At 64.2% G+C, this 14,308-nt stretch overlaps 2 protein-coding genes and 2 non-coding genes across 6 annotated transcripts; 1 reads left to right on the top strand and 3 right to left on the bottom strand.

Moving 5' to 3' along the window:
• The first annotated feature begins 602 nt into the window (after nucleotides 1–602).
• On the top strand, nucleotides 603–8,715 carry DIPK1B (divergent protein kinase domain 1B). The gene is made up of 5 exons (XM_043470085.1): nucleotides 603–892; nucleotides 4,278–4,412; nucleotides 6,722–6,829; nucleotides 6,919–7,095; nucleotides 7,588–8,715. The coding sequence occupies exons 1-5, from the start codon at nucleotides 830–832 to the stop codon at nucleotides 8,398–8,400; spliced, it is 1,296 nt and encodes a 431-aa protein (XP_043326020.1). The 5' UTR covers nucleotides 603–829; the 3' UTR covers nucleotides 8,401–8,715.
• Nucleotides 8,716–9,629: 914 nt separating this feature from the next.
• Nucleotides 9,630–13,158, bottom strand: LOC122442361. 3 transcript variants are annotated; one of them, XR_006269637.1, is made up of 6 exons: nucleotides 12,959–13,157; nucleotides 12,171–12,267; nucleotides 11,449–11,511; nucleotides 10,929–10,999; nucleotides 10,349–10,494; nucleotides 9,630–10,084 (listed from the first exon to the last, which is right to left on the bottom strand). XR_006269637.1 is itself a non-coding variant. In XM_043470119.1 (3 exons), exons 1-3 carry the CDS (start codon nucleotides 13,128–13,130, stop codon nucleotides 9,990–9,992), a joined length of 330 nt encoding a protein of 109 aa, XP_043326054.1. In that variant the 5' UTR covers nucleotides 13,131–13,158; the 3' UTR covers nucleotides 9,630–9,989. The 3 variants fall into 3 exon arrangements, 1 of the variants encoding a protein (XP_043326054.1); XR_006269638.1 differs by lacking the exons at nucleotides 10,349–10,494; nucleotides 12,171–12,267; XM_043470119.1 differs by lacking the exons at nucleotides 10,349–10,494; nucleotides 10,929–10,999; nucleotides 12,171–12,267 and having other exon boundaries at nucleotides 12,959–13,158.
• On the bottom strand, nucleotides 11,250–11,383 carry LOC122442786. The gene has a single exon (XR_006269772.1). It is a non-coding gene; the product is annotated as a small nucleolar RNA SNORA43 (small nucleolar RNA).
• Nucleotides 12,343–12,474, bottom strand: LOC122442793. Its single transcript, XR_006269778.1, has one exon. It is a non-coding gene; the product is annotated as a small nucleolar RNA SNORA17 (small nucleolar RNA).
• Nucleotides 13,159–14,308: the final 1,150 nt, after the last annotated feature.

A 14,308-nucleotide genomic window follows, 5' to 3' on the forward strand; every position in this document is an offset into this window, starting at 1 on the left:
CCAGGACTGGGCCCGGGGCGGGGGAGCCTGGAAGAGAGCAAGGCCCGAACTACTCTGCAGCCTGCAAGCGGTGGTGCCCACGGGGCTGTCTGTGCGAACACCGGCAGAGCCGCGCGGTGCAAGAGTGCGTTTTACTCTCTTTAAAAAGCGGGAGAAAGAGGCCAACGCTGCCGCAGTGTCCACGGCCCCTCCAGGCCCTGTGGTCCGCGCAGGACCCCGCTAGGGGCCTCGCCATGACTCCTGGAGGGCCCCCGCGCCTCCAGCGCCCCGCGCGTACGACCCTGCCCCGGGGAACCTCCGCAGGCTGCCCGGCTCCATCACCCGCTTCCTCCTCCGCCAAGGGGCGCGCGACGGCCCTGGCCGTGCAGTCCCCTCTCGTGGCGGCCGCGCGGGCGGCGGGGGCTTGCACGCAGGGGGCTTGTCTGCGCCGCCGGGGGCGGGCCGGGGGCGCGGGAGGGCGGGGCCTCGGCGCCCTCCCCCTTCCCTCAGGGGCGGGGCGCGGCGGGGCGGTGGGGCGGAGGCGGGGCCGCGCGCGCCTCCCCCGCCCCGCGAGGCGGCCCTCCGCGCCCCCGGCCCTCCCTCCCCGCCGCGCGCCCCCGCGCCGCCCGCCTCGCGGCCACGCGCCCTCGCGCGCCTTTGGCTCCCCGCCTCCCCCCGGCGCGCGCCCCCGCCGCGCCCCCTCCCCGCGCACCCGCCGGGCCGTCAGAAGCGAGCGCTCCGGCGTGGACGCGGGGCGGGGAGGAGGCGCGGCGGCCGATGCGGGCGGGCCGGCCCGCGGGGCTGAGGCCGAGCGGAGGCGAGCCGGGCCCGCGCACGGCCCGCGCCCACCATGCGGCGGCTGCGGCGCCTGGCGCACCTGGTGCTCTTCTGCCCCTTCTCCAAGGGCCTGCAGGTAGGCGCGCCCCCGGCCCGGCCGGCTCTCGCCCCACCTCCCGCCCTGGGGCGCGGGCCGCGGCGGGGGCGCGCGGCATCCAGTCCGGGGATCCCGGGCGGATTCCGGACTCAAGGTCGCTGAAGGCCGGGGTGCGTGGTCCCTGGGGGGCCGGGGGCCGGCAGGGCCCGGGGCCCGGGGTGGGGATTGCCGATCGGGTGAGCGGATGCTGAGGGGTTGGCCCCAGTGCCTCTGGGGCTGCAGAAGGCCCCCGCCCCGCCGCGGGCCGGAGCTGCTCCCGCAGGCCCCGAAGCCACACCAGGTCCGCCCCGCCTTGCTCTACTTAGGAGACCAGGTTTGTCTTTCTGTGATGGAAAACTTGGGACCCGTAGAAGCACTCTAAGAAGGGCATACCCTCCCCCTGGGCCATCCCCCAGCCAGCCTGAGATGAGGAGTGTGCCCTGACCCCACAGTGACCTTGGACAGATCCCCGTCCTTCTCGGGACCCTGCCTTCTGCAGGGGAGCCCCAGGCTGCTTTGGGGGCCGACTGCCGCGATCCCTGTCATGGCTACTTGGGGTAGTCTGAGCTGGGCTGAATGCGAGCCACAAATTATGCAGGCCAAACCTGCCACCTTCACGACCCCAGCCCCTGGGCAAAAGCGGACAGCCCTGATCAGACCCGCCCAGAAGGGTGGGAGCCAGGTAATGCACGCAGGGGCTTGTCTGCACCAGAAGCCCTCCTGCCATCCAGGGGTCTTGGGGGGGTCGGGTGGGAGCTGAGGGTCTGCGTCCTCCCCCAGGCTGGGAGGTGGGGGTGCAGTGGCCCCATCCTGAGGGAAAGGCCTTGACAGAGGAGGCCAGTGTGGCGGGTCTGGGACTGGGGGTGTCAGGCCTCTGAGCTCAGCCCGGGAATAGCAGATGAGCCTGGACAGGAGAGGTGATGGGTTCCCAATGGCTGGGGTTGGTTCTGAGATGCCCCCACTTAATGTGAGGACACGCCCTGAGCCTCAGTTTCCCGCGTGTGAAACACTCTCCTGCGTTGGTGGTGAGGGGTGGAGGCCACGGTGCACGTGGGCTGCGGCCCCAAGGCTGCCGGTCGTCATGCTGCCTTGTCCCCCGAGTGGCCCCCCAAGTGCCCCAGTATGAGCCGGGCAGGCCGGGGGGTGGGGGGAGCCGCCGGCCCGGGGAACACTGAGGGGTGAGCTCCCCCCGCCCTGGGGGCATGCTCACCGGTGGGCGTCAGGACCCCACAGGGGCAGGGACTCCCCCCGGAGGAAGTGCCCGCCTGCGATCAGGGCCTGGGGGTCGCTCAGAGCTCGGCACCGGGGCCAGTGTCTGTGGAGCGGGGCCGCCGCGGGAAGGCCGGAGCTGGAGGGGCTCTGGCAGGAGGATGGGCCATGTCCGAGGTGGGCCCTGCGGTCAGGCCGGGAACCTGGGTCTGGCCCAGGTCAGCACCTGAGGCCAGTGCAGGCGACAGCCCGCCCTTCTCCCGCCTGTCCCCCAGGACCCCTGGCGCCGGCTCCCAGAGGCCCTGCCTGCCTCGCGGTCACCCGCCGTTGGAAGTCTTCTGACCTTGTCCTGTCCCCAGCAACGCCCCTGGCTCCCCGGCCCCCCACCCGCTGGTCTGCTTTCCTGTTTTTCCCTTTGAACAAAACTGGCGGAAACAGATGTGGTGGCAGGACCAGTGGGCCTGCGACCCGGCCCTGCCACCCTGGCCAGGGCCACCCCGGGCCTCCGCGGCTCCGAGCCTGCACCGGAGCTCTCGGGGGGTCCTCCTGCCTCAGCGCCTCCCGGGCTGGCTGGCCGAGGGGGTGGGCCAGAGAGCAGGAGTGGGGGACCTTGCCTCTCCTGGAGGAACCGTAAAAACGAGCGCAGCTGCCTGGGCTAATCCTGGAGGCCCTGCCCCGTCCTCAGGGGAGAGCCGCTGGCCCCATTTCTGGGCCCCAGCCTCCAGGTGGTGAGAACCCAGGGCTGACTAGGACTGGAGCCGCCCGCTGACCCTCAGGTGGTGGGATGTGTGGCCAGTGCTGGCAGTGGCTCTCGTCCGGGGCAGGCTGGCCTGAAGCCCCCTGCTCTCCCGGGCCCTCTTCTCTGGGGCTCAGCTGACCCGGTCGAGGTGTCTGAGCTCTTGCACCGGGCAGCGCCTGGTAGCCCTGGCCCATCAGCTGACCACCCCTGGACAGCAGCCACTGAGGCCGTGATTTACCATGACGGGGGTGGGGAAGGAAGCTGATGCTCCTGCAGTCCTGGCTTGGGGGCTGGATGGGAGACAGTGCCCCCCAGTTCCTGTAGGGCTGTGGGTCCCCCACACCCTGTGATTCCTCTCGTCAGCCGGGGAGACCTGGCCAAGGGACTGAGCCCTCCAGAGAAGCAGTTCCTGGCCTACCCCACGCTCCTGGGACGGAGCCTCTGGCAGCGGGGCCAGGGGCTGAGTGTCTTAGTTATCTGTTCTCTATTATGGTAAATTGTACATCGCAGGAATTTAGCATCTTAACCATTTTTTAAGTGCACCGTTCAAGGGCATTAAACACATCCCCGTTGTTGAGCCACCATCACCATCCATCTCTAGAACTCGTTTCATTTTCCCAAACTCAAGCCCTCAAGCTCTGTCCCCTTCACACACTCACTGGCCGTCCTGGGCAGGCCTCCCTCCTCCCCCCGCTCCCCCTTGTCGCCGCCGTTCCTGTCTCTGTGGATCTGAGTCCTTTAGGTTGTGGCATGGGTGGGGTCACACAGGCTCTGTCTTGTGTCTGGCTCATTTCCCTGGACATGATGTCCTGCTGGGTCTTCCTTGCCTGGGTCAGAGTTCTTTGCCTTTTCATGACTGGATACCGTTCTCTCGTGTGGATGGGCTGTATTTGGCTTGCCCACTTCTTTCTCAGTGGATCCCGGGGGTTGTGTCTACCCTTTGGCTGCTGTGATGGGGGGGTGTGCGAAGCTGTGTCCCTTAAAAGCTCGCAGGTGACCACGCCTCCGAGCCCGGCGCTCCCTGCCGGCCCTGGTCCAGCCTGAAGTCTCCCCCAGTGGGAGGAACCATGTGCAGGGTGCCGGGCCAGGGTGAGGGGTCCGGGGTGGGGGAGCGCCTCTCCATCCTGACCTTGTACAGAGGTTACATGTCACGATGAAATGAGGGCAGGACAGGAGGAAAAAATCGTTCCAAATCTCTTTATTCAGCAAAATAAAGAGCTGTCTACCCTAAATCCTCCTCATTTGGAATTAATTTTTCCCTGCCTGTGAGATTTCAAGGTCTGGGAGACACCAGGCCCCTGCCTTGCACCGGGAGTGGGTGCGGAGTGGGAAGGAGACGCTGACTGGGGCGGGGCTTGGGGGGTGGGGGGCTGGGGTCTAGGAGGCGGGGTCAGCGCGCCTGGAACGCTGTGCTTCTTCACGGCCCCTCCCCCGCAGGGCCGGCTCCCAGGCCTGAGGGTCAAGTATGTCTTCCTGGTGTGGCTGGGCGTCCTCGCGGGCAGCTGGCTGGCGTACGTGCACTACTCGTCCTACGCGGAGCTCTGCCGCGGCCACGTCTGCAGAGTGGTCATCGTAAGTGTCGCCTGGGGCCGTCTGCGGGCTCCGTCCGCCCCCAGCTAGCGCTCCTACGGTGGGCAGCCTAGAAACGGGGCTTGAGGCGCCCGCCCAGTGGATTCTAGGAGGGTCTGGCTGTGCCCTGCGGGGCTGTCCCTGCAGGCCGTGGGGGAGGCCCGGGAGGAAGGGGTGCCCCATGGAGCACAGGCGAGTGGCTGGGGGTGGACAGACGGACGGATGGGTGGACAGGGCCGGTTGTAGACATGTCAGGAGGGGCCAGGGGTCCAGCAAAGGAGGCTGCAGGGTGTGGTCTTCGGGGCCTGGGGGTGGAGGTGCGCTGAGTCACCACTGTGGCTGGTAGACCAAAGCTGTGCACGTGTGTGTGAGGGCGCTTGTGGACCTGTGTGTGCTTGTCCACGGGAGTGTGTGTGTGCCCACGAGCACTGCTCCACGTGGCTCACGGCTCCTGCTGAAGGATGCCCTGTGACTGGTGGAGGGGAAGGTGACGCCAGCCGAAGGGGCCCTGGTAACCCTCAGACGCTGACTCCGCCAGCCTCCCTGGGCAGGGGGGAGCCCTCGGCAGGCTAACAGGGTCTGGGGCATCCATGCCTGGGGGGACCCGCCCCGGCGGAGTTCCTGGGGTCCTGAAGTGGGGGCAGTGGGAGACCCCTGGCTTTGAACCTGTCTCCTGGTGGGGGCCTGGAGTTTCTGCTCCCCTGCAGGGTGAGGGGCACTCTTGCGGGGGGGCTGTGGGGCACTGTGGAAGGGCTCAGCAGGCCTGTTCTGCCCAGGGTCCCGTGGGGGCCAAACTTGGGACAGTCCGGAGGTGGTGGTGGAGGGGTCCAGAGCCAATGTGACGAGACTTGCAAGGGGCCCATAGATTGTCAGTTGTTCGCTGGGGGCAGGCCAACATCAGGCACAAAGGCGCGGCACCCAGCCCCAGGGGAAAAAGACCTTGTTTATTCCAGAAGTGCTCGCTGGGACCCTCCAGGGGTCAGACCCAAGCTGGGTGCCGGACACAGAGCTCTTCTCCCACCCGGCGGGCCGGGGACGCCCAGGGGCAGGTGTGTGAGTGCAGGGAGTCTGGCCTCTGGGCAGGGGCGGGGAGAGGTACTGCTTGGGACCCCTTGCACCGGGCGAGGTCCCGGGCTGCCCGCGTGGGTGGAGGGGTCTCTTGGGGCAGTGAGACCTGGGAGGACACGTGAGATGGGGTCTGGCCAGTGGGGTGCAGTGAGCAGCTGCTCAGAGCTGGTGGGTGTTTTCTGAGCACTTCCTGTGTGCCCGAAGCAGCCCCCTCCACACGCGGAGGACTGAGGGGCCCTGGGGGAGCAGACAGGGAACGTGCCCCTCCCAACCAGAGGATCTGCAGCTTCCGTCTTCCCAGAGCGCCCTGGCCTTCCCGCCAGCGCCAGAGCGGTCTCCCCGGCTGCTGGGCCGTGGGGACACCCCCTCCTTTCCCAAGAAGACCTGGCCACCTCATGGGGGTATCAGCTGTCTCTGAGAGATTCCACAGCTTGTCCAAGGTCACCCAGGGTGTGCGTGGGGGGAAAGGCAGGACCAGGGGTCACGGACCAGGTACCCATGGACCTCAGGGTGCTCGGCCCGGTTGCAGACAGGAGACAGGCTGGGAGGGGAGGGGTCTTGCCCCATCTGAGGCTGACGGCCACACTGCCCACCTCAGCTTCGGTGGAAGCCCCTCCCCACCCTGGTGGGCAGCGTGGCCGGCAGGCCCCGACCCTGGCCCAGCCTGGCTGCCTGCATTGGCAGACACCCCCACGAAGGGCCTTGAGGCTCCGGGGGGCCTGAGGGGGTCAGAGCGGACCCCTGCAGTGGAGGGCCTCCCCTTTTCTGTCCTGATGAACGGCTGTCGGGCTCTGAAGCCGCAGCACGGAAGCCTCCTCCCTGGTCCCGTAGGTGAGTCCAGGGCCTTGGCGTTCAGGAGGCCCTGGCTCCCCGCCCCCGGCACCCTCCCTTCCTGCAGGCCTGCTCCACCAAGGGCCTGGGCACCATGGCAACGGTGATGCACATCCAGGAATTCACCCCACGCTTGCTCCAGATGCCACAAATCTCCCCCCACCTCCCCACCTAGGGACCGCCCTGGGAAGGGCCTCACCTTCCGGCTCGGCTCAGCCCACACCCCCGGGACTCAGGGGGCTTCAAGGCCCTGTCTGGAGCCAGGAAGGGCCCGGTGGGGGCAGCGGCTCCTGCAGAGCTCGACCTGATCAGAGCTGCAAGCCTCTCCCTGTGTGTTGGCTAATGAGGCGCGGGCGGGCAGATGGAGCCCTCGCTCCCCCAGGCCACTTGCTGCGTCTCCCTGCTCTCCTCAGTGTGACCAGTACCGCAAGGGCATCATCTCAGGCTCCATCTGCCAGGACCTGTGCAGCCGGCAGCAGCTGGAGTGGAGGACCTGCCTCTCCTCCGTCCCAGGCCAGCAGGTGAGCCCGGCCGGGCCCAGCCCCGGGGCTCCGCCGCCCGCGGTCAGCCGGAGCAGGCGTGTGCACAGGGGGTCCTGTGTTCCCCACAGGTGTATAGCGGGCTCTGGCAGGGCAGGGAGGTGACCATCAAGTGTGGCCTCGAGGAGAGCCTGAGCTTGAAGGCCGGGGCCGACGTGGCCCCCCGGCGGGAACTGGTGCTGTTTGACAAGCCCACTCGGGGCACCTCGATTAAGGAGTTCCGGGAGATGACCCTCAGCTTTCTCAAGGTCAGCTGGCCCTCCTGAGGGGGGGGGGGGTGTGTGTCAAGTTCACGCCCAAGGACATGAGCACAGGGCAGGCAGCAGGCTGGATGGGGGGGCCACATGGGCCAGGGTGTATCTGGCTAGCCCGCCAGCTCCAAACAGAACCCGCCGGCCAGAGGCTCAGGGAGCACCCACAGGCATGAGAACCCTCCCGGGGCCGGGGGGGGGGGCAGGGGGCGGGGAGGAGGCCAGGGAGGAGCTGGGACCCGGGGGGGGGGCAGGTGAGGGGTAAGCGACCCCCCAGTGCTCCCACCTTCATGCAGGAAGTCCCCGGGCTCCCCAAGCGCTGGGGGCAGAGACGCACGTGGGCTTTCCAGGAGTGGTGAGGGGGCCTCCCCAGTGCCTCACTGCCCCTTCCTGCTGGGGGCTGGAGGCCGGGCTCCCCGGTCGGGCCGATGCGGGGGCCGGGTGCCAAGCCTGAAGCTGCATGCCCACGTCCCGCCTCCCCTCTCTCAGGCGAACCTAGGGGACCTTCCCTCCCTGCCCGCGCTGGTCGGCCAGGTCCTGCTCATGGCCGACTTCAACAAGGACAGCAGGGTGTCGCTGGCCGAGGCCAAGTCGGTGTGGGCGCTGCTGCAGCGCAACGAGTTCCTGCTGCTGCTGTCCCTGCAGGGGAAGGGGCACGCCTCCCCGCTGCTGGGCCACTGCGGGGACCTCTACGTCACAGAGGGCGTCCCGCGCAGCTCGGGGCCCGCGGCCGCCCTCCCGGCCCTGCTGCGGCCGCTGCTGCCGCCCGCCCTGCATGGGGCCCTGCAGCAGTGGCTGGGGCCCGCCTGGCCCTGGCGCGCCAAGATCGCCATCGGCCTGCTGGAATTCGTGGAGGAGCTCTTCCACGGCGCCTACGGGACCTTCTACATGTGCGAGACCACGCTGGCCAACGTGGGCTACACGGCCAAGTACGACTTCAGGATGGCCGACCTGCAGCAGGTGGCGCCCGAGGCCGCCGTGCGCCGCTTCCTGCGGGGCCGCCACTGCGAGCGCAGCGCGGACTGCACCTACGGGCGCGACTGCCGGGCGCCCTGCGACACGCTCCTGCGCCAGTGCAAGGGCGACCTGGTGCAGCCCAACCTGGCCAAGGTCTGCGAGCTGCTGCGCCACTACCTGCTGCCCGGCGCCCCCGCCGGCCTGCGCGCCGAGCTGGGCCGGCAGCTACGCACCTGCGCCACGCTGAGCGGGCTGGCCAGCCAGGTGGAGGCCCACCACTCGCTGGTGCTCAGCCACCTCAAGACCCTGCTCTGGAAGGAGATCTCCAACACCAAGTACACGTGAGGCCGCTCCCGGCCCCGCCCGGAGACACGGCTCCGCCCACCAGCCACGCCTGCCCCCGGCCCCTCCCCGTCCCGTCCCACACCGGCCGAGGCCCTCTGCCGCCGGAGCGCGGCAGCCACGCGGCTCCGGCCCCTGCACCACCACCGCCGCCGCCCCCCGGGGAGTTTTCTGGGCTCCCACAGTGGAGCTGGCAGGAGAGAGGGGAGGACTCACAGCCCAAGCACCGAGGGCTGGCCCTGGGACCTGCCCAGGCCTAGGTCTTGTTACTTTGGAGAACTACGTGTAAATAAAGCTTTTCTGTGAATTGTTCACTCACCAACTCGTGTTCACCACTGCGGCCTCTGACTGCATGCAGCGCGCCAGGCTGCCCTGTCCTTCACTACCTCCCCGAGTGTGCTCAAGCTCATGTCAGTGATGCCATCCATCTCATCCTGTCATCCCCTTCTCCTCCCGCCTTCAATCTTTCCCAGCATCAGGGTCTTTTCTTATGAGTCGCTTCTTCGAATCAAGTGTCCAAAGTATTGGAGCTTCAGCTTCAGTCCTTCCAGTGAATATTCAGGGTTGCTTTCCATTAGAATTGACTCGCTTGAAAGCACAGCCTTCTTTACAGTCCAACTCACATCCATACAGGACTACTGGAAAATGCAGAGCTTTGACTATATATGGACATTTGTCAGCAAAATGATGTCTTTGCTTTTTAATACAGTGTCTAGGTTTGTCACAGCTTTTCTTCCAAGGAGTATCTTTTAATTTCATGGCTACTGTCCCTGTCCCCAGTGATTTTGGAGCCCAAGAAAATAGTGTCACTCTTTCCATCGTTTCCCTATTTGCCATGAAGTGATGGGACAGGATGCCATGATCTTAGTTCTCTTAAGCCAGCCTTTCCACTTTCCCTGAGTATCCCCACCACCCTCAACCTGGAGAGTCTACTGCAGGGGCATGCCACCCCTGGACCCACATCCTGGCAGCTGGCTGCTTGGGGTTGACTGGGGCCAAGGGCAAGGGTGACTGGAAGCTGAGTGAGCCCATGGTTCTCAGTTGTGACCAGCCCTGACCTGGACCACATGTGGATGGGTCGTAAGCAGGGGCACACACAATTACACGAGAACTTCAGATTTCATCGATTTCAAAAAGCTATCGTTGTCCAGGAAACAGCCCAGGACCCTGACCCTCGCACCCTCAGTTCCTGTTGGGGCCCTGGCTGGTCAGACAGAGAAAGGCAAGTCAAGGTAGTTTATTCAAGATGCATTTATTCTTTACAGCTTTGCCAACATGGGGACATGCTCCCTCACAAAGACAGATCTTTCCATTCACTGTAACACCCTGTGCTGAAAACCCGGGCCCCAAGGTGTCAGCTGTCAGACACTCGTTCTCAGGACTAGTTTGCAAACCTCATCGACATTCTCCCCTTGGGTGGGGGGATAATCCAGATACAGCTCAGGACGGTGGGGTGGGCCCACATACAAGATCCTGCCTGCACCTCCTGGCTGGAGGACGCTGCCTCAGCCCTGCTGAACCACACCGAGGGGGAGAAGCACACACTGCTACTGCTTTTCCGCACACGACACGCTAGGCCCACACGTTCTTCGTCAGAGGAATTTCCAAGGCCGTGCCTCTCCCAGGCTCTGTACCGCCCTCGACTCTGGCGGTGTGTGGCTGCTGGGCTGCTCACTGGGGTTCCCGCCTGCAGACAGGAAACAGAGGGGACTCACTAGGCGTTGCCTCCCGGTGCTGGAGGGGTCGGACCGACGCCACTCCCCTGGTCAAGCCTCCTTAGCTTGGGTGGAGACCTCAGACAGCAGCGGGGTTGCGGAATGCAAAGACAAGCCTCCTCAGCCCCATCCCCCCAACACTTCTCCCAGTTTCTAGGGGATTCAGCCAGCGAGGGTCATCAAGCAGGATGGGGAAGGACATGCCGCTGCCAGGCTCAAAGGTGGACGGACTGGACCTGCTGCCACCTGCCGCCGTCGGACTTCCGGCAAGCCCACTGTCACCCTGGCCCCACTCCAGTGGAGAAGCCACAGAAAACTCAAGCGCAGAATTCGAGGAAATGTGGGCAAAAAATCTAGTAGCAGCCACAAGTTCAAGGTTGTTCTTAAAAAACAAAAAACACCCGACCTGGATTGAAAACCCACCAGGCATACACTGTGCAGACAGCCCCCGCCTGCCGCGTGGTCCCTCCCACAGGGCATGAAGGCTGGGTCACACTAGCTCAAGGGAGCCAGCTTCCATTGTCCTGAGAACCCTCACCCCTGCCAGCAGGGAGTCACCAGCTGCATCCTGCTCCCCAGTTCTGCCCAGGGCGACTTTCAGTCAGGTCCTCGAACACCCCCAAGAGCACCCCCACAACTGATTCCAGCCGGCTGCACACACTCCCCGACACACCCCTAACTTGCCACCCAGCTGCCCCATCAACTAATGACCCGACTCCCCTCCAGGAGAGTCCACACCCAGATTCTGGCAAACCACTGTCTACTGTGTGGGTCCAGAAGCTGTCAGACCCCCAGCCAGCCCCCTGCCCAGCTTACCTGTCCTGACACTTGTCCTGAAGAGTCCCACCCGAGGGTCCCTCTCCCATGGACCAGCTGCGCCTACGGATCTGTGAGATGTAATCTAATCAGCCAATCCTCCCAAACCCTGTTTCTCTGCAGCACCGCTGTCAACGGAATCCTCTGGCCTTCCCTCAAGGGACTCCTAAACAGTCCTCCCGCAGACTGACAGAGCCATCATTTCCAGCAGACCCTTTCTGGGTCAACCCTGCCGGACCCAAGCTCGCCGCATGCCTGTCCGCTCATTTAATCCTCCCTGGCCTTCTCTTCCGCGCACGTGGGAACAAGGGGCTCCCTCGGTGATGTCCGGCTACAAACCATTCTTAGTGCCCACGGTTCTGAGCACTGAGCGTAGAAATAGCCGCTTCCTCTCTGCCCCAACGGCACAGGTGCAGCAGGGCGGCCGCACCCGTGGTGCCGGCGAGTCCAGCATCTGCAGGGCAGTGCCCGCCCCGCCCCCCGGGCCTCCAGGAGCAGCTCAGCAGGCACAGCCTCTTACCCTGGTCTGGAGCGTGAGGCTGCTCACTCTCGCCGACTTCCACAGGCTCAGTCACCGTCCTTCCTGTATCAAATAATAAGAACGGTTGGTCCAGAATCAGTGAAGAGAAGCTACTGCTGAGTATTTAAAACTAATGAAGGGGGCTGCTGGCTGATGAACCTGGGGGACCACAGAGTAGCCAGGCTCCTCTATCCATGGGATTTCCTAGGAAAGAATATCGGAATGGCTGACCATTCCCTTCTCTTGGGAATCTTTCTGACCAAGGCACTGAACCCAAGTTTCTTGGGTCTCTGCACTGGCAGGCGGATTCTTTACCACTGAGTCACAGAGGAAGCCCATCCAGGAGGCCCCCCCCCGGCCCCCGAGAAATCTCTGCACCTTCTCTCCCAGGGAGCTACCAGTGAGACAATGGATAGATCAATGGATCAGGAAAGTACAATTAACAAGGCGACACAGGAAAAAAACGCTCTGGGATTTAAACAGGCCTCACCGTAGGCCACTGCACCTGGTCTTTGGAACTGTCTGTTTCTGTCAACTTTTTCTTTTAAAGAGTTTCTGGCTGTACAGTTCATCATAGGCAGAATAGCTACGTGTGAATACCCTGTAACCCTAAAACAAGCTCAATCATGTCAGTTGCTAGGTGGCATCGAGCTCACCTTTGAAAGGGAAATTTTAGTGCCACCATTTCATAATGCAAGTAGGTCGGCCTTACTGAAACCTACCCATCTTTCCTGCTGGTCGCTGCGCCAAGGGGCAACCGCCCACCTGCTGCCGCTCCTCACACGGTAACCTCGGGGTGTCCTGGGGCCCAGACAAGCGCTAAGAGAGAATTAAGGCGTTCTTACACGACAGGCTTCAGGCAACACCCACCCACCCTCGGTGGGCACTTTGTCAAGTGTCAGACTATTAATCATCCAAATGTCCACCGGCCAGAACACTGGGCGTAGACCAAGCCTCTTTGCTCTCTGCCACCTCATGACGCAGACGTGACACGGCAGCCACACCTGCAACGCCTCTGGGGGCATGCGGGGAAGATCATGACACCCGTGGGTCCGAGTCCCGAGACTTTCTGTGCGCCTGCGAAGCGCGCAACGAGGCCCTCCACCCAGGCTTGGCTTTGCTGCATTCGCCCTCCAGGCCTACACCTGTCAGCACGCCAAACCCAGGTACCTTCCGTTTGACTCCCTGCTTCATTTCGGGCTGTGTGGAAAACCGAGGTTACGATACAGCGTGCAGACCCCAAGGGACAGAAGGGCCGCGCTATGCATGCCGCCGCCCCCTCCCCACTGTTGCGGGAAGGGGACCCCGCTTCCACACCCACTGCGTTACAAACCACGGATAACCCGTAGACCAACTAGCTTTGAGACAAGGCCCAGTATACAGTGGCGATCAATACGTTTAAAAACAAAACCAGACATTAAAGGCTCCTGCGCTTCGATCCCCACCGCAACGAGCCGGAATGCTGGCGGGCCGGGGGGGCGCGGCACTTTCCCCTTATGTCTCAACTCACCCGTTAAACCCCCGCTGCCTTGCCATGTTCCCGAGGCTTCCAAGCCGGGAAACTGCGGAGAGCACCCCGGGCGGAGACGCCGGGCGCGGGGCTTGGCCGCAGGCGGGCCCTGGGGCGGACGGGCGCGCGGCCTCCCGCCGAGGCCATAACGAACTCCCACCAACCTCTCCATCTTCGCCGCCCGAAAAGGACGCGCGAGCTCGCGCCGCGCCTTTTATAGCGTGGACGGCGGCCCGCGAGGCCCAGCCCGCGCCCTTCCCGAGTTCGCCGGCGCCGCAGCGCCATCTAGCGGACCCTCCCGGCCGCACCGCCCGCGTGGCGCCCGCCGGCCTGGCTGAACTCCCCTGTTGCGACCTCCTGCCAGCCGCGCCCGGGGTGGGGGCGATCCTCGCGCGGCCCCCGCGCCTCCGACGGTAGGGTGGAACCTGCCTTCCGTGGGCGGCGGGACAGCACGAGCTAGCTTCTGCAAAACACTTGGACGCTTGCTCCTTGGAAGAAAAGCCATGACTGACCTAGACAGCGTATAAAAAGCAAAGACAAAGGTCCGTCTCGTTACCGACAAAGTTCTGTCTTGTCAAGGCTATGGTTTTTCCAGCGGTCATGTATGGATGTGAGAGTTGGACTACAAAGAAAGCTGAGCGCCGAAGAATTAATGCTTTTGAACTGTGGTGTTGGAGAAGACTCGTGAGAGCCCCTTGGACTGCAAGGAGATCCAACCAGTCTATCCTAAAGGAGATCAGTCCTGAATATTCACTGGAAGGACTGATGTTGAAGCTGAAACTCCAACACTTTGGCCACCTGATGTGAAGAGCAGACTCATTGGAAAAGACCCTGACGCTGAGAAAGATTGAAGGCAGGAGGAGAAGGGGATGACAGAGGATGAGACGGTTGGATGGCATCACCGACTCAATGGACATGAGTTTGAACAAACTCCAGGAGATGGTGATGGACAGGGAGGCCTGGCGTGCTGCAGTCCATGGGGTCGCAAAGGGTCGGACATGCCTGAGCGACAACAAAAGCACTTAGAACCAGGCAAGGCCCCGTGTGCGTGTCCTCCGGGGGATCTTCCTGGCCCAGCGATCGAACCCAGTCTCCTGCCTTGCGGGCAGATTCTTTACCGTCTGAGCCACTAGGGAAGCTCGAAGCCCAGAGGCAACTGGTAACTAACGCCTGCCGTAGTGACTGCCCCGACCCACGAGCATCCCTGACCTGGGGCCACCTCTTGTTCCCTGCAGAAGGGCCTCCCGCTTTCTGGGAGGCTTGGCTGTGCTGCTGGCCTTGCCACAGCCCCCTGGGGCCCCCGCCCCCAGGGTGGGCCTGAGGCCCTGCGAAAGCCTTCTTCACCTCTTC

The sequence above is a fragment of the Cervus canadensis genome, chromosome 5, assembly GCF_019320065.1.
Source record: "Cervus canadensis isolate Bull #8, Minnesota chromosome 5, ASM1932006v1, whole genome shotgun sequence".
NCBI classification, from domain to species: Eukaryota; Metazoa; Chordata; class Mammalia; order Artiodactyla; family Cervidae; genus Cervus; species Cervus canadensis.

Excerpts from the sequence above, each read along its gene's own strand:
- DIPK1B (XM_043470085.1), top strand. The coding sequence starts at position 830 with ATGCGGCGGCTGCGGCGCCTGGCGCACCTGGTGCTCTTCTGCCCCTTC. Across the intron at positions 893-4,277 it reads CCTTCTCCAAGGGCCTGCAG|GGCCGGCTCCCAGGCCTGAG; the intron begins GTAGGCGCGCCC and ends CCTCCCCCGCAG. Across the intron at positions 6,830-6,918 it reads CCTCCGTCCCAGGCCAGCAG|GTGTATAGCGGGCTCTGGCA; the intron begins GTGAGCCCGGCC and ends TGTTCCCCACAG.
- LOC122442361 (XM_043470119.1), bottom strand. The coding sequence starts at position 13,130 with ATGGAGAGGTTGGTGGGAGTTCGTTATGGCCTCGGCGGGAGGCCGCGC. Across the intron at positions 11,512-12,958 it reads AGGCAGCGGGGGTTTAACGG|GAAGGACGGTGACTGAGCCT; the intron begins GTGAGTTGAGAC and ends TATTTGATACAG. Across the intron at positions 10,085-11,448 it reads GCCTCACGCTCCAGACCAGG|GCGGGAACCCCAGTGAGCAG; the intron begins GTAAGAGGCTGT and ends TCCTGTCTGCAG.